The sequence below is a fragment of the Malus domestica genome, chromosome 17 (genome assembly GCF_042453785.1).
Source record: "Malus domestica chromosome 17, GDT2T_hap1".
Taxonomy (NCBI): domain Eukaryota; kingdom Viridiplantae; phylum Streptophyta; class Magnoliopsida; order Rosales; family Rosaceae; genus Malus; species Malus domestica.
This window is the reverse complement of record NC_091677.1, coordinates 23,249,608-23,273,661: the sequence shown is the minus strand read 5'-3', so window position 1 is coordinate 23,273,661 and position 24,054 is coordinate 23,249,608. Positions and strand designations below refer to the sequence as shown.

At 36.4% G+C, this 24,054-nt stretch overlaps 2 protein-coding genes across 3 annotated transcripts; both read right to left on the bottom strand.

Moving 5' to 3' along the window:
• Nucleotides 1-8,912: 8,912 nt before the first annotated feature.
• On the bottom strand, nt 8,913-11,914 carry LOC103405459 (dynein light chain 1, cytoplasmic-like). 2 transcript variants are annotated; one of them, XR_011577748.1, is made up of 4 exons: nt 11,575-11,914; nt 11,247-11,472; nt 9,542-10,014; nt 8,913-9,446 (listed from the first exon to the last, which is right to left on the bottom strand). XR_011577748.1 is itself a non-coding variant. In XM_008344464.4 (2 exons), the coding sequence occupies exons 1-2, from the start codon at nt 11,710-11,712 to the stop codon at nt 11,308-11,310; spliced, it is 303 nt and encodes a 100-aa protein (XP_008342686.3). In that variant the 5' UTR covers nt 11,713-11,914; the 3' UTR covers nt 11,077-11,307. The 2 variants fall into 2 exon arrangements, 1 of the variants encoding a protein (XP_008342686.3); XM_008344464.4 differs by lacking the exons at nt 8,913-9,446; nt 9,542-10,014 and having other exon boundaries at nt 11,077-11,472.
• A 10,791-nt stretch (nt 11,915-22,705) lies between these two features.
• LOC139193420 (uncharacterized) lies at nt 22,706-23,218 on the bottom strand. The gene is made up of 2 exons (XM_070816430.1): nt 23,034-23,218; nt 22,706-22,937 (listed from the first exon to the last, which is right to left on the bottom strand). Exons 1-2 carry the CDS (start codon nt 23,216-23,218, stop codon nt 22,706-22,708), a joined length of 417 nt encoding a protein of 138 aa, XP_070672531.1.
• Between the last annotated feature and the right edge of the window lie 836 nt (nt 23,219-24,054).

Here is a 24,054-nt window from a genome sequence, read left to right as displayed (position 1 = left end):
GTTCATTGGAGAACAAATTGGAGAGTGAGAGTTTTCTAGAGAGATGAAGAGTTTTCTAAAAAAAAATAGAATTAATAATAAAATAATATTATTGTGAAGAGTTTTCTAAAAAAATAGAATTAATAATAAAATAATATTATTGTTGCAGGACATTTATGTTCGTCCACTAATTGGTGATGAATAGACCATTGATTCCTTAAATGAATAGGGTATTCATTCATCAATTAACTGTAGTAACCATTAGGCCATTCATTTCTCAGTTGATTAGGCAACTGATTCTCCCTATTGAATTAGGGGTATTTTTTAATTTGTCAGGATACCACATCACTATATAAAGGTGGTTGTGCCTCACATTGTAACACACTAACAAATTCTCGCATAGAGTTCTCTCATTCTCTCTCAAATTATTTTCCTCTACGACACGTTATCAGAACTTTTGCTTTTAATGGAATCCAATCCTACAGTTTGAATTTTCTCACCTTTTGCCAACAATCATCTGAATTTTGAAAGTAGGATCATCTTTGTGTTTTGAAGTAAGTATTTGATTTCATGATTTCAAGTTCATGCCAAGCTGTAATTGTTTGTTTAAACATACCATGAAGCATGAACCCAATTATAATATTTTCCTATTGTTTATGTGATTTTTTTTTATGTTTATCATATATCATTTTATGCTTTGCAACTTTGCAGATCCCTCATGATAAGAAAAATCACTATGATGCATAACCTCTTTAATCAAGTTTTATGCATATTAAATCGAAAATGGTTGTTTGTGATTTTTTATGATAAACATGTGTATATCATATGGAAGCTTAAAATAATGCAACAATCCACATTGCCGCAAATCCCTAGCAACTTTGTTTTTAGTGGGCTTCCAGAAGTAAGCAACATGACACCCATAAGTATGTTAAAGTATGTCTCTATATATTCCAATTGAATTCCCAAATTGGCTTTCCAATCGAATTGACCAAACACTCTAAGAAAAGCAGCACAAGCCGCCTACCTAAACACTCTCTACAAAAAACCCTAAACTTCATCCTCTTCATGCCGCCGGCCTTTGGCTTCTGCTTGGGGTCAATGGCAGTTAACTTTTCAAGCTTGTTTTCCTCATCCTTCTCCTCTCGATCTTTCCCTTCTTACCCAGCTCATGCGATAGCCCCCTTCTTCGTCCTTAACTTGGGGTTCGACACACCTTCTTCGGAAAGGCGTGGATGGAGAACTATCTAAGGGTCTTTTGTCTTTCTCCGCACCTACGGTGGCCCGTTTCCCTCCATGGAACGGTAGAGCAAGCCACCATCTACGGGTGGTGTGGATGGAGTATTATCTCCAGGTTATTTTCCCATGGTTCATGGTATTTTGATTTGAAGCTTATGGGCAATTTGGGGCCTTGTGCTCAAGATCTTCCACAACTTCAAATCAAATTCCAAATTTGGTGGATCTCACCTCACCACTTGCTTGCTGCTTCGTTCGTGCTTCTTTCCGGTCAAAGACAACTATATGTTGTCACCCCTACAAAGGTCTAGTATCTCTTCAGAATGGTGTTGACACCACCTGACCTTTTTTGCGACTGCTTGGTTCTTGGCATTTAGTTGCCCATTATGTGCTTGGTATCGGCTGAGGGCTAGAAACATGGCAATCGATATGGGTATGGTTTCATTGGAAATTCAGGTTTGGCACTTTTTCCCTGGCATTGTGACTATGATGGGTTCGAGCTGTGCTCTGTGCAGTGGTTCTTCTTGGTTTTTTGGTCAGCTGGTCATCTTCATTATTTCGACCGTGTACGCGACTGGGGAAGCGATTTTTAGGGTTATTAGGTTTTTTTGTGTGGTCACTTTTGGGCCACTACAATTGGGCCTTAGCTTTTGGGCTCCTATGTAATTTTTGCTTTAGGTATAGATAGGAACCTTTACTCATGCATTGTGTGCATATGTGGCGTCCTGTCTATACCGACCCTTTTTTGGGGGGCTGTTTTTATTTCTCGCTTTCACCTGCGGAGTCTTTGTAATTTTTACTTCTGGACTTTGTTATAAAAATTCCCATTGACCAAAAAACAGATCAAATTGACCAACCCGTATTCTAGTCAAATACAACTCATATTCCAATCGAATGCATAATTTTTGCTTTCCAATCGAGAACCCAATTCGCTTATAGTCGAGGCCAATTTCATATTTCAGTTAATGTGCAAATAGCCCAAATAATTCATTGAAGCAACATGAATTGAATTAATTGGTTTTGATTTTCAAACTCACTTGACTTTAGAAATTTTATAAGTCAAGAAAAAAGAAAACCTAATTGGATCCACTAACTCATGCCTTACTATGAGTTCATAGCTTTGGCCCAAGCTCGCACCCTTAAGCTCTTATTCAAGCAATAGAAACCTAAAGTTTTCTTACAAAACAAACCTTTAATCCTGTTCTTACATCTATTTTGATTAAACCTGAAATTTTCAAATTTTAATCCACCTCGTTTCCTGCAAAAAAGATGTCAAACTTGAACAAGTTGGACTTCACTGCTTTAGATACTTATGGCACCAACTATCTCAATAGGCCCAAGATATCAAGATTGCACCTCAAGGAAAGAAAGTTGTCTGATGCTATCCCCCCACCAACCCCAACATACATGCACACACACCTCCCCTCCCAACAACAACACACACACACATAAGGCGCAAAGGCTTTCCCTACCATCCTCCCCCCTCCCCCTCCTAACAACATGCACATACACACACACTAGGCGCAAAGGTTTCCCCTGCCATCTGCACCCTACAACATACCTAGTTGAAAGCTAGCCCATTTGAGTAGTCATGTACTGATTTGACTGTTTTGCAAAAAGCCTGATAGGATTTCTCCTACGAATAGCCCCATCAATGGTAGAGACTTTGATTTCTTAAAGCAATAACTAGTAGCCGCAAACCTCACGGTAAGGTTGCAGTTGTGGCTTAAGGATTTGGAGCCGGATGTGGTGGGCCTCTATGAAGTGGGTTTTTAGAATCGGGAATCCAAAAGGAGAATGAGATTCTCAATGAAGAGGCAGATAGGTAAGCCTGGCAAACGGGTCGTGTTTGTCGTGTTTGGTGTCATTTTTGTGTAACACCTGTTATCTTAACAGGTCATGTCGTGTCAAACCTGTTATCTTAACGGGTCCTTAACAAGTCGAGCCACTATACCCAATAGGTAAAATGACCTGACCTGTTATGACCCGTTAAGAAAAATAATTTTTTTTCTTAAATTTGCACATACCACATTGCCACATATATATTACTTCAAAACGCATAAACACATTTGTCGTTAAATACTACATCTACACTCCAAAATAAGAGCCTAATAAAAATGTACCAATACACTAATAGTCTACAGAATTGGATCCTCTGCGGATCTCCTCACTAGGAATCACGGGGATCAATTAATACCAATTGCTCAATAAAAAAATAGTGTGGCCACAATTTTTTCTTTTTTATAATTTTTCATGCAAAACAAGGTTGCCTTATTGTTGAAAATTAAAAAAGGAAAAAAAATTGTGCCTACAAGAATTTTGATGAACTGTTGGTATTAATTGATCCCTAGGATCTCCAAAGGAGATTCGGAGAGGATCTAATTCCTTAGTCTACTACAAAATATCAAATGTGCAAGGATATGCAAAATGAAGGAGTTTTTCTTTTCAAGGTTGTGAAGCCTTTCTCAGAAGTTAAAACTTTACCAATGAAACACAAAGCTTGCATGTTATTCCTTTTACAAAATCTTTCAATTTTCACCGATCATCATCGGAAAATTGTATTGGAACTTTGGTTTGATCTATTGCCTTCAAAAGTTATATTGATGATGTTTTCAGTAAGGTTTTCCTCATCTAAACTCTCTTTCACATAAAATGAGTATAGAAAAGCCAAACATTATAAATCATTCAAATTATGAGAAGTTTACCAAAATAATTATGAAAAAAATAAAACAATAATACTATACTATATAAAAATATATTACCTCATTTTCTAAATTTTCTAAATATAATTTAATATACATATATAATATTATATATATAATTATTATAGTGTTTTTTAATATTTTGCTTATCGTGTATCAGATTACCCACGTGTATACCCGAATCAACCTGTTATCTTAACAGGTGCTTATCGAGCTACCTGATGATGACTCGATTCGTTATCGTGTCGACCCAATAATCTATTAATTTCGTATCGTTTCGTATCATGTTAACAGGTCGTACAGGAAATTATCAAGCCTATAAAGAGGGATTATTATGCGATACTACAATGGTCCGCGTTCTGTGGCCAAGAACGGTTAGGCTTCTAGTTTACGTTTATTTTAGTTTTTCTTATTTATTTATTTTTTCAGAAAATTAACAGTGTTTGAAAATGGAGTTAATGTTGGGCAGGTTTCAAACTCTGAGATAGGCCGCAAGGAGCCATAGGAATTTTGGGGTGCAACAGATATGAACTTGTTGTAAACATTGGTGGCTGACCACTAAATAATGTAATGGATGACTATATCAACCACTTTAGAGCACTGTAGCTTAGCTGGCAGCAAGGCAGCAAGCACTATCATTTGTGCCTATAAAAGGGAATGTTGAGGATGAGAGAAAATACATAGAAGAAAGAAGTTCACGGAAGAGGAAGAGAGAAAAGATAGAAAGAGGAGAGGAGATAATAGAGAGAGTTATTTTTGTACTCCTATTATTCTAAATTATAATGAAAGCACCACTGCTGCCCCGATGACGTACTCCAGTCACACTGACTGTAGAGGAACCTCGTAAATTTTGCATCTTGTTTCATTTATTTCACTGCACACACTGTCGATTTTACAACACGTTATCAGCACGATCTGCCCTTATGTCAATAGAAAACACAACGCCACAAATCATGTTCACCCCTATCGCCTGGAATCTCACAGATAAGAAAATCTTTTCTTCATCTTAAAATCTTTGTACTACTGATTTTCCTGAAGAAAAAAAAAAAAAAAAAAATATATATATATATATATATATATATATATATATATGTTGTTGTATGACTGTATATCATCCTTTGCAAAAGCAAAAGAGTACAGACTTAAAATTCGTAACTTGCAGACATCGGATTGAAATACTTTATCCTTCAAAGTTGTTCGTCTACCCAGTACCTACAACATATCAAATGTTCAGAAAATTCCAACGGTGCGATCATCGCAGATGCCTGAAATACCAAACCAGTTTCCAATTTCCGCAGAAAATCGTACAGGCACCTTATGACTACCAAAACTCCATTTCGGTAGCTTAGATCGAAATTGTTTCTTCACGAAAGTTGTTCGGTATACTCCTATCCATATTATAATAAAATTTGAACTAAATCTAACGGTCTGATCTTCTCATAAGTTGCAAACGCTCTTAACTCCAAAACTTATGGGAACCGTTTCGACTTTTTCGAAACTCACCGAAGGAGAAGCACCAATTGGAACTTAGTGTTACTATTATTTCCTGGGTAACTAAAAGGACTTCGAACTGTGAAACAATAATAAAAATAAAGGGGAAGAAACAAAAAAAGGTTGGGCGATGCAGCTGTTGTTGCTGATATGTCTTCTAAGGATACCATTGAACAAGGAAGGTGAGACTAATGAGAAACAAAAAAAGTGCTTAGGTTTCTAAGCAGAGGAAGAAGTATTATGCGAAGGAGCTGGAGGATAAGGAAAAGGCAATGGGACCTTTTGAAAATATAACAAAGAAAATAAATAATTGAAAAAATGGGAAAATGTGGAATCGTGTTGTGTCGACACAACATGTGAAAAAGAAATAATAAAAACAAAACAAAAAAGGGTAAAGGCTTTTGGATGGTGTTGCACCATCTGAAAAGAAAGAAGAAAAATATATTTATTTATTTATGTGAATGGTGTTAGCTTAAAACACTTTCCCAAGTTCTATTTACTTTAAAGCAATTTATTTATCATGGACTGTTTTACCGCCTACTGCTTTAAGTTTTGATTTATGTGAATGGTGCTGAATTAAAGTTCTTGTCACAAGCTTTATTTACTTAAATGCAATTTATTCATTATGGGTGGAATTACCGCATATTGCTTTAATTTACTTATTGTACTTCTCTTTTGTTACGACAATGACCTGAAGTTCCTTGTTCAGATCAGAACCTTTAGTTTCTTAATTCTCATCATATAAAATGATTGGACCCGAAGTTTAATCATACAGAAAGATCTAGCATAAAGTCCCTTGATCCTGAAGATCAGGACATGAAGTTACTTAATGAGCACCGTAAGTTTGAAGTGCCGCAGTACCTGAACTTAATTGTAATAAAAACCATAAGAGTCTCAGTCCACGAACTATTAAATAAGGACCAAAAGTTCCTTATGTCTATACTCAAAATGGTTTAGTAGAAGCATTTATTAAGCAGATGAAATTGATTACCAGCGTTCTACTCATGAAAATGAAATTGCTAGTTTTTACATGGGGACATGTCATTTTACATGATGCATTATTAATTCGGTTGAGATATGTTACCAACCATCAATACTTCTTAGTACAACTCGTGTTTGGGAACCAGCCAAACATTATACATTTATGAGTTTTTTGTTGTGTTATCTATGTGCCTATTGCACTGCCACAACGTACTGAAATGAGGCATCATCACAGATTAGGCATTGATATTGAACACTATCTGTCATTCAATATTTGGAACCCTTGACTGGGGATATGTTTACCGCGTCGTTTTCGGACTGTCATTTTGATAAGATAATTTTCCTGCCGTTAGGGGGAGAAAATAACATCGTTTTAGAAGAACGATGAGAAAATATCATTCCAGAAGAATGATGAGAAAAGACAATTCCAGAAGAAAAAAAAGAATTTGTCTTATTTTGATTCACGAACCAATCAACATGAAAATGAAGACAGAATAATTGAATGATGCAATGATGTATCAATCAAATGCCAGATGTATTTAATGATTCAAGGAAGTGATGCAATCATATATATTTGCTGCAAATGTGCCTCAACATATATGATGTATCAATCAAATGCCTGAAGCATAACTGTTGCATGACAGTCGCGCATGGATATACGACAATCCGCGGACATAGGAATGTTGATGTCTCATGCATGAAGCATGGTAGATGTATAGGTTCCAAATGACTCAACTTCCAGAAGTGGAGATTAAAATCCAAGCTCTATAACGCTCAAGAAGATGTTATGATCCGCATTCTCTAAATTATAACTATCCTAGAAGAAATAGTGTAATGCACTTGAAGAGGCAATGAATATCAAAAGAAATGAAAAGTTTTAATGCATGCGCATGCACATGAGAATATAGGATCACAGATTGATGATAACCAATGGTAATTTTGATTTTTATAAGTAGCTACTAAATTCATCAATGAGCTGTGTTGATATTGAGTCCCGTTCTTTCTCATCAACAAAATTATTGGCCAAAATAGAGAAAGACAATTCCATTACAATTTTGTAAAAATATGGAAAAATGGACCTATATATTTGAATATAATACAAATAGCTAAAAGATGTTGAACCAAGGAGGTTACATTGGGCATTTGTAATACAGTGAAATACACTCACATGATATGACACAAGGTTGTAAATAAGTTCATATGAATGGAGAATTATATAAGAAGGGTTGTGAGTCGCCCACATCATATCTCTATAAGTAAATCCCTCAATTATACATGAGAGCAAGTTGCTCTGTATAAATTCCAAAGGAAAATGTATCATGAAGTGTAGAAAATCTCTTAAGGATTCAAATTGCTTGAAGTAAGCCCCGGAAAGGTAAAACATAAATTATGTACTCAATACCAATGAATGGTATAAATTGCCTTAGTGAGTACTATCATTTTGATATTGTTGCAACATACTAAAATCTCTTGCAATAGTAAATGACATTAAATTAGAACTCCTGAAGAGTTGATGATATTAAATTAAAACTCCGAAAGAGTCTAAAAAGAATATAAAGTGTTGAGAGAAATATTGTCTCGAACTGCAGATCGAACAATATGCCAACATGAATCTTATCCATGATGTTTATGATATTAAAGAACCATATGGATTGAAGATTATGAGATAAATACTCAAATAATGTCGACACTAATAATGATAATTGATATTTGGTCCAAAAGTACCACATCTTCGTAAAGTATATGCTTTATTGTATTTAGCACAATACGTTGAATGAAATAAAGCTTATCTATTAATATCTCCGAGAAAATACAGATATGTACATACATATTAGTTAAAACAAACAAACAGGATGAAGCCTTCACAAATGTTGCTCATGTGAAGCCTCAGTGCTCGGCAGTACCCCAGAAGGAGGAGACATTGGAAATTGATCATGTTGCACCTCAGTACTTGGCAAAACATCAGAAGGGGAAGGCATCCGTTACTTTTGGAATCTAGCAACGAACCTCTGGTGATCACTTTGAATCCGATTTTGGATTCCTGCAGCTGGTCAAGCTTTCTTTTCATGCTCGTCAAGTAATTATTTGCAAGTACGTATAACACTCTATTTTCGTGCTTGAGCCCTTTGATTTCTTGTTTAAGACCTGCCACCTCAGCCATCAATGATTCAACTTGGCAAGTTTGAGCAAGTAGACGTTAGCCCATATTGGATACAGAGCCCGCACATTGAACACTGAGAGTTAAGGAGTCTTGAACGGCTGACTTATCAGATTGTTTTGAAAGGATTATATAATCCTTTGGAGTGAGAAGATTCCTAGTTACCACAGTAGCGGTTATGTTATTCTTCATCACAGAGTCCCCAACTGTAAGAAGACCATTAGAAAATAAGAAGGACGGGCGCCATATATTATCCTAATGATGCTCATCTGTATCACTCCTAAAACTCAAATCTAAGCAAATGTTAGATGGGCAAGCCACTTTCAGAAATGATAAATGAAAAAGAAGGTCAAATAAAATCTCAAAAGTACAAGAAGGGGAAAATTTCTATAGGCAGCAACTTGCTGAGCATACTCTTGAACACAATTGATGTCTCTATAAAATAAGGGGCAACAAAGCCACTTGTTCAGAGATCGAAGAGGCACCGTTCTCCGAATTTCAAAAGCTAAATTTTCCTGAATAAAGTTTGTTGGTATTTTTTAGACGCAATCTTAGCTTTTTCGAATATCACGTGCAATTTTGTCGAAGATTTTTGACAAAATTGAAAACGCGTAAATCTTACTGTTCTAATTACACCACAGTTGTTGATAAGAGTAAAGGCACAACACCACTATTTGCTATTGAAAAATCTTTATATATGTCGACCTCCGTTTTCCATAACAAGGCAGACCTGCAATAATGTCTAACTTTTCCTCATCTCTGACAATGCATCTTTAACACAGCATCTCGAAATACTCAGTTTTCTTCCTCTCCGAGAATACCTCTTCAAAACAAGTCACACCAGAGTAAGAGTATCTCATATCATGCTTTCTCCCTGTCATTTCATTTGTCCTTGTTCTTACCTGCAAAGACAAAGATAAAGAAAACAATATATCGAAACCTCCACTCAAACTTCCGGTAAGGAAATGATTGCTTAAAACCTTTCCTGATTGCTTACCTAACATTGCTCTCGAGTAACCATCTTCAACTGTTGTTGGAGCTGGATCTCCGGTCACCAAGAAGTGATGAACCATCCAAATACAAGGATTGCATTCCACTCCTGCATCAAGGGACAAATACTACAAAAGAAGATGTCACACATGCATGGGGGAAAATCAGGGAAAATACCACTTATGCAAGGGGAACAGATAAAACAAATGAAAATGATACATTGAAGCATGTGGAGACAAGCGCAACAAACACGTGTTGATTCATCCCCGACAAAGTCGAAGATCACTTGCCACGTGAAGCTCCTCATGGTCCAATTTCATTCAAGATCAAGCCTCTAAGGTCGTTGAAGAAATCACAAGTCTGATTCAAGATCAAGTGTCCACCACCCTTAAATCAAATTCAGCTTCAGATAAAATGAGTAAATTCAGACATTTAGATGAAGTCTAGCAAAAGATCCTCTAGCCCAGTTCAAGAACAAATCTGCGGAAAGTCAATAAGCACAACATATATGATACTACTCACCAGGGGAGCATCCAAAAACATATCAAGGTTTTAACAAGTCAATCGAAGATTTGTGGTCATCCAAGGGGGATTATTGTAAACATTGGTGGCTGACCAATAAATGATGTAATGGATGACTATATCAACCACTTTAGAGCACTGTAACTTATCTGGTAGCAAGGCAACAAACAATATCATTTGTGCCTATAAAAGGGAATGTTGAGGATGAGAGAAAATACATTGAAGAGGAAGAGAGAAAAGAGAGGAAGATGAGAGAAGATAATATAAAGTTATTTTTTGTACTTCTATTATTATAAATTATAATGAAAACACCACTGTTGCCCCGAGGACGTACTCCAGTCCCATTGACTGTAGAGGAACATCTTAAATTTTGTATCTTGTTTTATTTATTCTACTGAACACACCGTTGATTTTACAACAAAATTCTATTTTTCATAGTGTTATCAGTGAGTCTCCTACATATTATTTATTTTCTCAACCCAATTCATACGTTGAGGGAGAGTCGGATTCGAATCCTGAATTATGTTCAAACCAAAAGTCCATACTAGTAAAACGGATGAATCACTTCCAAAATTCCAGACAAATAGACCATAAATTAAAAAATAATGTTAGGAAGACCAAATTTGAAAACTAAATGATATACACCAATAAAAAATAAGTATGTTAATCGACACTTAAGTAATAATTCAATGATCATCTACCACATCATTTGGTTTAAAAGTTTTAAGCCTGATTTGGTACTGAGGTAATTCTAAAAAAAAAACTGGTATAAAAAAAAGCTAAGAGCTATTTTTATGTTTGGTAAACATTCAGCTTCAGTTTTTTTCCACAGTTTTAAATAAAAAAAAACCAAAAACAAGAAGCTGCAAAACCCAGCTTTAAAAAATCGACTTTTTTTCACATCTGTTTTACATAAAAGTTTACCAAACACTATAATATTGCTTTTTTTTTCAAAATAACTTTTACAAAAAAACTTACCATACACTCTACTGCTTTATTTAAAAGCTGTTCATTCTCCCATCGCAGCAAAAACAACTTTTATTCAAGGCACAACAATATCAAACAAACCCTTAGTCTCTCTAAGGTTACCTCTAAATATATGATTCAATAATAAAAGCTAAAAGTTATTAGATTGCATAAAAAAGCAGTACAAAAATACAAAGATGTTCATCACAAAAGCCCCTACCTACCCTATATATATTTCCACAGCGATTTGTCCTTCCTTTCTTTTCTCTGCTGCCAAACATTGCGTTAGCTTTTGGAGGAGGAGGAGGAAGAAGAATCCCCTTTGAAGATTAGGAAGCTGAGAGTCTCAAGTGTAAAGTAGATGAAAGTTCCTTTACAGTGAGTGAAAAAACAACCGAAATTTGATCCCACCACACATTGCCAACCGCATCCATATCTCATGTCAAACTCCTGCATTCGATTTGCAAATACAAACCCACAAAATAATAATTACCAACAAAAATATAAAAACTAATTTATGTATATGTGACAATTAACAACGAAAGTATGTACCTTTTTTATGTGGGCAGCTATAGATCTGCATTCAACGACATCGTGAAGATCCAGAGCTTCAGAAGCAGCTGCCATGGCTTGCATCTGCATCTTCACCGGCATATCTGTGTCCTCTATCACTGCTCTGCCTTCCAACATCCTCTCTCTCTCTCTCTCTCTCTTCTTCTGAGAGTGTGATACGAAAGAAAGAAACCCCAGTTGGGATTTGCACGATTTGGTAGTCCTTATCTCCTAGAAGCTAGAATTAAATAAATAAAGAAAGTGTGACCTTATCACTTAACAGAAATAGAAGAAGATAAATGGCAGATTTTACTGCTGGATGGGATGCGGACCAGGCACGTACTCCAATAAATATTGTTTTTAGCAGTCTTTTCTCCTCAATTACTGGACGTTTAATTTTTTTTTTTTCAGCATTTTCTGTACTGTTAGTTATAGACGAGTACAGCTGTCTCCACCCTTATATTAGTGTGTTTGGGGAGTAATTGAAGATTTGCCACGTTATGTAACTTTTGTGTGTTTGTTTTTTTTTTGGATAAGAACTTCTTGTTGCGAATAATATGTGAATGATCATATGAATAATTTGATATTATTTATGCCTAGTATTTTTACTATTTATTTGTGAAAAATTTGTAATGTGAATAGTGTTCTTTTTTGTTTATAAAATGAATGAAAGGTGAAGAAGGTTGTGAGACTATCACGAAGAGATAGGAAGTAAGAAATGATGAGAGAAAATGAGAGGAAGAAAGAAAAGAAAGGAAGAGGAGAGGAGATAATAGAGAGAGTTGTCTTTGTACTCCTATTATTCCAAATTATAATGAAAGCACAATTGCTGCCCCGAGGACGTACTCCAGTCACACTGACTGTAGAGGAACCTCGTAAATTTTGTATTTTGTTTCATTTATTCCACTGCACCCACCGTCAATTTTACAACACGTTATCAGCACGAGAAGCTCTCATGTCAGTGAAAAACACTATCTACCTTTCACCTCCGTCAGCTAAAATCTCACAGAACAAAAGGTATGTCCATTTTCTACCCCTCCCTCCGCGCCTGAAGCGCCCCACTGAATTTCAATGAGAATTGAAATTTACAATGACCTAAAGTCATCACGAGATGAGAAAACTTGTACTTGACAACTGGTTTCCAGAAATCCAGAAGAATCTCATCAAACTTGAAAACCTAGATCACATCGTTTTCGACGGATCTCGAGAACTCCCATGAATACTTGATTGTCTGAGATGGTGATGGCAAGAATGAATCCACATAAGCCTCCCTCTCTTGTGCCTCCATCAACCTCGCTGTCATCTATGTCTTTGTATGGAGGTTATTGCTTCGCGATGCCATGTTCCTTGGGTTATGCAAGAACAACGCCAATCTCTAGTAGCCTTTTTGGATTGAATTAGTTTTGTGTGACCTCCACAACAACCCAGCTGGTCCTGGGTTTCGAGACTGGTAGAGACAGACAAAGAAAAAAAAAGGAAGGTTATAGAATATGTATGGCACCATCTGAAGAAGTCTATAGTGCATGGCACCATTTGAAAAAGAAAGAAACAAAATGTTTTGGTGTCTGGTGCATCTGCACCATCTAGATAATAAAATAAAAGGAATAAAACCAAAAGTTTTTGGAAAAGTACAACATGTGAATGAATAAGAAGAAATAATAAAACAAAAAGGGGACATAAAGATTGTTGTGATGGCAACAAATTTCGAACACATCCGTAAGTAGAATTGTCAAACTCCACCAACCACAACATTACAAGCTCTTTACTGAAATTTATTTATGTGAATGGTGTTGGTTTAAAATCCTTTCACAAGTTCTATTTATTTTAAAGCAATTTATTTACCATGGACGGTTTTACCGCCTACTGCTTTAAGTTTTGATTTATGTGAATGGCGTTGGTTTAAAATCCTTTCACAAGTTCTATTTACTTTAAAGCAATTTATTTACCATGGACGATTTTACCACCTACTGCTTTAAGTTTTGATTTATGTGAATGGTGCTGAATTAAAGCCCTTGTCACAAGCTTTATTTACTTAAATGCAATTTATTTACTATGGCTGAAATTACCGCCTATTGCTTTAATTTATTTATTATACTTATTTTTGTTACAATAAGTACATACTGGACCTGAAGTTCCTTGATCAGATTAGAACATGCAGTTTCTTGATCCTCAACATATAAAAATGATTGGACTTGAATTTCCATCATGCAAAAAGATCGGGCATGAAGTCCCTTGATCCTAAAGATCAGGACATGAAATTCCTTGATGAGTACCGAAAGTTTGAAGTGTCGCAGTGCCTCAACTTAATTGTAATAAAGAACATAAGAGTCTCAGTCCATAGACTATTTAATAAGGACCAGAAGTTCCTTATGTCCATACTCAAAATGGTTTAGCAGAAACATTTATTAAGCGGATGAAATTGATTACCCTCGCTCTGCTCATGAAAACGGAATTGCCAGTTTTGACATGAGGACATGTCATTTTACATAATTCACTATTAAGTTTGGTTGAGACCAATTACCAAACATCAATATTTCTCAGTACAACTCGTGTTTAGGCACCAGCCAAACATTATACATTTACAAGTTTTTAGTTGTGTTATCTATGTGCCTATTGCACTGCCACAACGTACTATATTAAACACTATCTATCATTCAATATTTAGAACCCTTGACTGGGGATATGTTTACTGCATGGTTTTACGGACTGTCATTTTGATAAGACAATTTTCCCACCGTTAAGGGGAGAAAAATATCGTTCCAGAAGAACATGAGAAAATATCATTCCAAAAGAATAATGAGAAAAGACTGTTCCTGAAGAACGAAGAGAATTTGTCTTATTTTAATTCATGAAGCAATCAACATGAAAATGAAGTAAGAATAATTGAATGATGCAACGATGTATCAATCAAATAATGATCCAACGAAAGTGATGAAATCACATATATTTACTGCAAATGTGCCTACAAGAATTGATGTTCTTGTTGGACAATATAATGAGGCAATAAATGATTTCTCTGTTGCACGCCTAAAGCGTGGTAGACTTTTAGACTCAAAAGGTTTAGTCATTTGAAAGAAGAAAAATATGGCACTACTGAACTATTGCATTCCCGAAGCATAACTATTGCATGCCAAAAGCATGACAGTCATTGCTATTGCATTCTCAAAGCATAATTGTTGCATGCCAGAAACATGATGAAGCATGACAGTCATTGTTATTGCATTCTCAAAGCATAACTGTTACATGCCAGAAGCATGACAGTCACCGCATGGATACACGTCCCAGAAAGGACGATCTGCGGACATGAGAATATTGATGTCTCATGCATGAAGCATGATAGACGTATAGGTTCCAATGACTCAATTCCAAAAAGTGGAGATTAAAATCTAAGCTCTATAACGCTCAAGAAGAGGTTATGATCCGCATTCTCTAAATTACGACTATCCTGGAAGTGATAGTGTAATGCTCTTGAAGAGGCAATGGATATCCAAAGAAATAAAAAGCTTTTATGCATGCGCATGCACATGAGAATATGGGATCATAGATTGATGATAACCAATGGTAATTTTGATTTTTATAAGTAGCTACTAAATTCATCAATGAGCTGTATTGATATTGAGTCCCGTTTTTTTTTCGTCAACAAAATTTATTAGCCAAAATGGAGAAAAGCAATTCCATTACAATTTTGTAAGAACGTGAAAAAATGGACCTATATACTTGAATATAATACAAATAGCCAAAAGATGTTGAACCAAGGAGGTTACATTGGGCATTTGTAATACAATGAAATACACTTGCATGATATGACACAAGGTTACTAATTATACTCTTGTAAATGAGTTCATATGAATGGAGAATTATATACGAAGGGTTGTGAGTCACCTACATCATATCTCCATAAGTAAATCCTTCAAGTATACATGGGAGCAAATTGCTCTGTATAAACTCCAAAGGAAAATATGTCATGAAATGTAGAAAATCCCTGAAGAATTCAAATTGCTTGAAGTAAGCCCCCGAAGGGTAAAAGATAAATTATGTACTCAATATCAATGGATGGTATAAATTGCCTTAGTGAGTACTATCATTATGATATTGTTGCAACATACTAAAATCTCTTGCAAGAGTCAATGACATTAAATTAGAACTCCTGAAAAGTTGATGATATTAAATTGGGACTCCTGAAGAGTCATGAAAGATTATAAAGTGTTGAGAGAAATATTGTCTCGAGCTGCAGATCGAACAATCTACCAACACGAATCTTATCCATGATGTCTATGATATTAAAAGAATCATATGGATTGAAGATTATGAGTTAAATACTAAAATGATGTAGACATTAAGAATGATCATTTATCTTTGTGAGGGTAAAGATAAATTAATGTTTGGTCCAGAAGTACCACATCTTAGTGAAGTATATGCTTTATTGTATTTGGCACAATACACTGAATGAAAAAAAGCTTATCTATTAATATCTCCTAGAAATTACAGATATGTGCATACACATGAGTTAAAACAAACAAACAGGATGGAGCCTTCACAATGGTTGCTCATGTGAAGCCTCAGTACTCGGAAGTACTCCATAATGAGGAGGCACTGGAGATTGATCATGTGGCACCCTAGTACTCAGCAAAACACCAAAAGGGGAAGGCATCAGTTGCTTTCGAAATCTAGCAACGAACCTTTGGTGATCACTTTGAGTCCGACTTTCGGATTCCTGCAGTTGGTCGAGCTTTCTTTTCATGCTCGTAGAGTAATTATTTGCAAGCACGTGTAGCATTCTATTCTCGTGCTTAAGCCCTCTGATCTCTTGTTTAAGACTTGCCACTTCAGCCATTAATGATTCAACTTGGCAAGTTTGAGCAAGTAGGCGTTGACCCCATATTGGAAATAGAACCAGCACACTGAACACTGAGAGCCAATGAGTCTTAAACGACCAACTCGTCAGACCGTTTTGAAAGGATTATGTTATCCTTTGGAGTGAGAAGATTCCTAGCTACCACAGTAGCGGTTATGCTATTTTTCATCACATAGTCCCAAACTGTAAGAGGACCATTAGAAGATAAGAAGGACGGACGCTATATGTTATCCTGATGCTGCTCATCTGTATCACTCCTAAGACTCAAATCTAAGCAAATGTTAGATGGGCAAGCCACTTTCAGAAATGATGAAGGAAAAATAAGGTCAAATAAAATCTCAGAAGTGCAAGAAGGGGAAAATTTCTACTTGTTCAGAGATCGAAGAAGCACCGCTCTCCAAATTTCAAAAGCCAGATTTTCCTGAATAAAGTTCGTTGCCATTTTTCAGACGCAATCTCAGCTTTTTCTGATATCGAGTGCAACTTTGTCAAAGATCTCTGACAAAGTTGAAAACATGTAAATCTTACTGTTCTAATTACACCACAGTTGCTGACAAGAGTAAAGGCACAGCACCACCACTTGCTATTGAAAAATCTCTATATATGTCGACCTCAGTTCTCCATAACAAGGCAGACCTGCAAAACTCCTAACTCTCTCTCATTGTCGAAAATGCATCTGCAATCAAACCTCTCAACATACCCAGTTTCCTTTCTCTCCGAGAATACCTCTTCAAATAAGTCACACCAGAGCAAGAATATCTCATATTATCAGGGATGAAAGCAAAAGTATCTCATATCATGCAATCTCCATGTCCTTTCCTTTGTCCTTGTTCTTACCTGCAAAGACAAGGATAAAGAAAGCAATATGTCGGAACCTCCACTCAAACTCCTAGTAAGGAATCGACTGCCTGGAACCTTTCCTTATTGCTTACGTAGTATTGCTCTCGAGTAGCCATCTTCAACTGTTGTTGGAGCTGGGTCTCCAGTCACCAAGAAGTGATGAACCATCCAAATGCAAGGGTTGCATTCCACTTCTGCATTAGAAGGCAAATACTGCAGGAGAAGATGCCACACATGCATAGGGGAAAAGTACGGAAAATACCACTTATGCATAGGGAACAAGTAAGGCAAGTGAAAATGATATATTGAAGCATGTGGAGACAAGCGCAATGAACACGTGCTGATTCATCCCCGACTAAACCGAAGATCACTTGCCACGTGAAGCTCCTCATGGTCTAATTTCATTCAAGATCAAGCCTCGAAGGTCCTTAAAGAAATCACAAGTCCGACTCCAAATAAAAGATGTAAATTCAGACCTTTGGAGGAAGTCTAGCAGAAGGCCCTCCAGCCCAGTTCAAGAATAAGCCTGTGGAAAGTTAACAACAAGTAAAGCACCTCTTTCGGTAACTCTTTTTACTAAGAGACTAAAGTAGAATGATTTGAAATCAGGGGGAGATACTCATCAGGGGGAGCATTCAAAACAGATCAAGATTTTAAAGTTTTAATCGAAAACTTATGGTCATCTAAGGGGGAGTGTTGTGAATAATATGTGGATGGCCCACATGAATAGTTTGATACTATTTATGCACAATATTTTCACTATTCATTTGTGGAAAATTTGTAAAGTAAATAGTGTTCTCTTTTGTTTATAAAATGAATGAGAGGTGAAGAAGGTTGTAAGACTATCACAAAGAGATAGGAAGGAAGAAAGGATGAGAGAAAAAGAGAGGAAGAGAGAAAAGAGAGGAAGAGGAGAGGAGATAATAGAGAGAGTTATCTTTGTAATCCTATTATTCCAAATTATAATGAAAGCACCACTGCTGCCCCGATGATGTACTCCAGTCACACTGACTGTAGAGGAACCTCGTAAATTTTGTGTCTTGTTTCATTTATTTCACTGCACCCACCGTCGATTTTACAACACTTCTAAGTTTTTCAAGCTGCTTTGTCTATTGTCGTCAGAATTTAAAGCGTGCTTTGTTATAAATAGGCAAAAGTTAAAGAAATAACATTTTTAAGGACATGAGCGAAGCAAGTGTAAAATATCACACTATAGCTTTGGTAGGTATAACACAAAAAAGATGTCAAATAAAGAGAGGAAGGGATACTGATATTATTTCTCTTGTTTTCTTTCGTAGTGTTTTCATAGTGTACATCTCAATAGCACACGGAGTGCTCTATTTATAGAGCAACTCTAGTGATATACAAATGAGAGAATCATTGCTTCTTTTGACAATATCATACCTCCACTACTAATTCACTATTCTAAGGTCTTCATTCCTTTGAATGGGCATTCACCCACTAATTTTTACAACACTCCCCCTTGGATGACCACATATCAACATCAGTTGCCTCGTTAAAACATTGCTCGGAAAAACCCAGTGGGAAAAAAGCCATAGCGAAGGAAAAAGAGTACAACTTTACCTGGATTGTTGATATAGTGTTAAGTATGCTTATGTTGCCTTATTAAAACCTTGATAGGAAAAACCTAGTGGAAAAAATCCTAGTCGAAGGAAAAGAGTACAACAAGCATATATCATGGATGTTCACCCTGATATTTATCTCCTCCTGATTCCGTATTCTTCAAATTTAGTTGATTGGTAAGTCGACGTAATCCGATTCTCTGCACTAACTTCGGAAACATGCACTTTGGTAGAGACTTAGTGAATAGGTCTGCTAGATTTTCATTGGAACATATTTGTCTGACTTCAATAACTTTAGCCTTCTGAATCTCATGTGCACTGAAAAACTTTGGAGATATGTGTTTAGTTTTATTGCCCTTAATGAATCCTTCCTTTATTTGGGCAACACAGGCTGCATTATCTTCATGAATGACAGTTGGATTATCTATCTTCGAAGGTAGACCACATGAATTCTGGATATGATGAATCATTGATCTTAACCAAGAACATTCACGACTTACTTATGTAAAGTAAGTATTTCTGAGTGATTTGGAGATGTAGCAACTAATGTTCGTTTTGTTAAGCGCCATGAGATTGTTGTATCTCCATTTTTGAACACATATCCAGTTTGTGAGCGGGCTTTATGCGGATCAGAGATGAAACCATCATTTGCATATCCAGCAAGGATCTGGTCATTTGTGGATTTCTCTGAGTAGAAAAGACCCATGTATGTTGTCCCACGGAGGTATCACAAAACATCTTTGACTCTTTTCCAATGACGAATTGTTGGAGCAGAGCTATACCTTGCTAACAAGTTAACTGAAAAAGCTATATCTGCTCTAGTATATTATGCTAAATACAATAAAGCACCTATTGCACTCAGATATGGTACTTCTGGACCAAGAACCATTTCATCATCTTCTTTTAGACAGAATGAATCTTTCTTAATGTCCAAAGAACAAATGACCATTGGCTTGCTGAGTAGATAAGCATTGTCCATGCTAAATCGTTTCAGGATTTTTTCAATGTAAGCTGATTGGTGGACCGAAATTCCATTAGCACAATGCTCGATCTGCAGGCCGAGATAATATTTTTTTTTCCCAAGGTCTTTCATTTCAAATTTGCTTTTAAGATATTCAGCAGTTTTATTGAGCTATTCAGGAGTTCCAACTAGGTTCATATCATTAACATATACTGCCACTATAGCAAATCCAGAATTGAATTTCTTAATAAACACATAAAGGCAAATGACATTGTTGATATATCATTCTTTGATCAAATATTCACTGAGACGATTATACTACATTCGTCCAGATTGTTTCAGCCCATACAATGATCGCCTTAATTTGATCGAGAGCATACCTCGTGGTTTGTTAGTTGTTTCAGGAAACTTTAAGTCCTTCTAGGACCTTCATGTATATGTTAGTATCTAATTCTCCATATAGATACGCAGTGATGACATCTATAAGTCGCATGTCAAGCTTTTCTAAAACCACTAAACTTAGTAAGTAACAGAACGTAATTGCGTCCATTACAGGAGGAGAATATGTCTCCTCATAATCAAATCCAGGTCTTTGTGAAAAACCTTGTGTAATGAGTCATGCTTTGTATCTTGCAATCTCGTTTTTCTGATTGCGTTTTCTTGTGAATACTTATTTGTAACCCACTGGATTTACATCAGGTGGAGTTTGAACTACTGGTCCAAAAACACTTCGCATTTCCAAAGAATTTAATTCTGCCTGGATTACATATTTCCACTTAGGCCAATTTTGTCTCTGTTTACATTTATCAACAGAGCGGGGCTCAATATCATCACTTAATATGATTTCAGTGGCTACTGTGAATGCGAACATATCATCGATGATTATTTCATTTTGATCCTACAATTCATTTGTACATGCATAATTTATGGAGATTTCTTTGCTCTCATGTACTACTATCTTTTCAATGACATAAGTCCCATCAAAGAAATTTTCTTTTTCTGGAAATCCAGAATCATGAATTGTGGATTTGTCATTCATTCTCTCTCCCTGAATGATTTCATTTGGATTCAATTTTTCCCTTGTCTTTCTCTTTCGAGGGGCTGAATCTTTTGAACCTGGGGGTCTACCACGCTTCAAGCATGCATCAGATGAATCATTCGCTGCAACTTTATTTTGTCCAACAGGGACATCAATTCTTGCAGGTGCATTTGCAGCTAGTATATATGATTTTGTCACTTTCATAGCATCATTAAATGCATCTGGCATTTGATTGACAATACTTTGAAGATGAACAATCCTTTTCACTTCATTTTCACATTGAGTGCTACGTGGATCAAAATGAGATAAGGTGGGTACAACCCATGTCAGCTCTTGCCGTTCTTCTGGAATGGTCTTTTCTCCCCTTAATGATGGGAAGACTGTCTCATCAAAGTGACAATCAACAAAATGAGCTGTAAACATATCACTTGTTAGGGGTTCCAAATATCTAATGATAGATGGTGAATCAAAACCCACATAAATTCCCAGTCTACGCTGAGGTCCTATTTTAGTGTGTTGCGGGGGTGCAATAGGCACATAAACAGCACAACCAAAAACTCGTAAATGTGAAATGTTTGGCTGATGCCCAAACATGAGTTGTGCTAAGGAGTATTGGTGGTTAGCTATAGGTCTCAATCGAACCATTGATGCAGCATGTAAGATGGCATGTCCCCATGCAGAAACTAGCAATTTCATTTTCATGAGTAGAGTGCGAGCTATTAATTGAAGCCGCTTGATCAATGCTTCTGCTAAACCATTTTGAGTATGGACATGAGGAACAGGGTGTTCAACATCAATGCCCAATGTCATGCAGTAATCATCTAAGGTTTGAGATGTAAATTCACCAGAGTTATCAAGTCGGATTGACTTAATGGGGTAATCTAAGAACTGTGCTTGTAACTTAATTATCTGAGCAAGAAGTCTCACAAAAGCTACATTTCAAGTAGACAAGAGACAAACATATGACCATCTGGTAGATCCATTAACCAAAACCATAAAATATCGAAATGGTCAACAATATGGTTGAATAGGCCCACAAATATCCCTTGAATTCTTTGCAAAAATGATGGGGATTCAGCATCAACCTTTAGTTGTGATGGTCTAATTACCAACTTCCTTTGAGAACAAGCCTTGCAAGAGTTATCATTTGAGATAGCAATGTCTCTGCTCAATAATGGATGTCTATTAGAGTTGGTAATGATCCTATGCATCATGGTGGATCCTAGATTACCCAAACGGTTATGCCAAAGCATGTAAACTTTTGAATCAATGAACTTCTGGTTCATGACAGTATGTGATTCAATTGTCATTATGTATGTATAATACAATCCACTCGACAAACCACGCAACTTCTCCAATATACGCTTTTGGGTATCATTGGAGGTAATGCATAGATACAACACATTTTCTGCACTTTTCGTTTCAATGTGGTATCCATTTAAACGTATGTCTTTGAAACTTAACAAATTTCGAGTAGATTGAGTAGCATACAATGCATTTTGTGTGGACAATATTGTTCCATTGGTAACATAATCTAGGCTTTCCCTGAGCCTTCAATTACATCTAATTGGCCTGATATTGTTGTTACCCTTACTCTTGTAAGCATCAAGCTTGAGAAATACTTTCGATCACGAAATATTGTATGTGTGGTTGCGCTGTCTGCAAGACAAATATCTCCGCTATTTCTCAAGTTTTGAGAATAACCACAGTTTTTATCCATGCTTTTTGAGTAAATGGAATCATAGTTAACAAACAATTTATAACAGAAAATTTAAATGCTACTTTTATCTAATTGAAATGCTAGTTTTAAACTATAAGTTCAGAATAATAAAAGTACATCAAACATAAATGATTCATTCGGACCGATACACTTCATTCCCCATTTCCACAATGAAGTCCGAGACATCTAGGTGGGTTGTGTTCAACTGTTCTGATAAGTCACACATTGGATCAGGTATATCCATTGTTCTAGCCTGGTCGAGGAAATTAGTCTCGACACCCTTCTCCTTGAGGGAGGCTTGATATAGATCCACTAGATGTTTTGGGGTACAACAGGTACGCGCCCAATACCCATTGCCACCACACCTATGGTAGGCTCCATTAAAGTTTCTAGGAGCATTGTTCATATGAGCTTTGCCTTTGTGGCGATTTCAATTTTTAAAGCTCGGGCCTGAATTTTACCTTGGAACCTGGTTGTGAGACTGACCACCATGGTTCTTGCCTTTCCTCTTCCACCGGCATTGCTTGTGGCCACATCCTTGTTTATGATTATCACCATCAGAGGATGTGGCGTTCATTTCGAGGGAAGCAGCATTCACTTCTGGGAATGGTGCAAATCCAGTAGGTTGGGACTGATGATTTTTCATCAGTAGCTCATTGTTTTGTTCAACTACCAAGAGCACAGATATCAGCTGGTTATATTCAATGAAGTCTCGCGCTCAATACTGCTGCTGTAGGAGCATGTTAGAGGCATGAAATGTGCTAAAAGTCTTTTCCAGCATATCTTCCTTAGTAATGGTATCCCTACAGAGCTTCATCTGAGAGGTAATTCTGAATAACGCAGAATTGTACTCAGCCACTGACTAGAAATCTTGGATCCTTAGGTAAGTCTACTCATAGCGAGCTCTTGGAAGAATCACTGTTGTTTGGTTATTGTATCTGTTTCTTAATGCATTCCAGAAAGCTAACAGATCTTCAACCATTAAGTATTCGCTCTTTAGTCCCTCATCAAGATGGCGACAAATAAAGATCATGGCATTCGCCTGATCTTGAGAGGATGAGCTGTTCTCTTCCCTAATGGTATCTCCAAAATTCCTTGCTTCCAGATGGATCTTGGTATCCAGTACCCAAGTAAGGTAATTCTTCTGAGTAATGTCCAGGGCAGCAAAATCAAGCTTTGCCAAGTTTTCCATTTTCTTTTCTGAAAGAAAAATGAGATGTGTAAGAACTTGCAATAATATGTATTCTTGGGGAAATATAGTGTTAGAATTTTTGGTTTTTACAAATTTTTCATTTTAATCTTCAGGCTTGAGATTTTCATGATTAATGAGAAGGGTGATTGTACTGCACCATTCTGATCGAAACAATCATAAGATGAGCGATTATTCCGCACCACTTAAACAATAGGAAAATTTAAATACACAGAGCAGGGTGGGCGATTATACCGCTCCACCTAAAATTTGCAATAAAATTAGATCTACAG

What these genes read in the sequence shown, in the direction of transcription:
- LOC103405459 (XM_008344464.4), bottom strand. Translation starts at nt 11,712, where the DNA reads ATGTTGGAAGGCAGAGCAGTGATAGAGGACACAGATATGCCGGTGAAG. An exon ending in TAGCTGCCCACATAAAAAAG is followed by an intron (nt 11,473 to 11,574) that starts GTACATACTTTC and finishes AATCGAATGCAG; the next exon opens with GAGTTTGACATGAGATATGG.
- LOC139193420 (XM_070816430.1), bottom strand. Translation starts at nt 23,218, where the DNA reads ATGAAAAATCATCAGTCCCAACCTACTGGATTTGCACCATTCCCAGAA. An exon ending in TCTCACAACCAGGTTCCAAG is followed by an intron (nt 22,938 to 23,033) that starts GTAAAATTCAGG and finishes AGCCTACCATAG; the next exon opens with GTGTGGTGGCAATGGGTATT.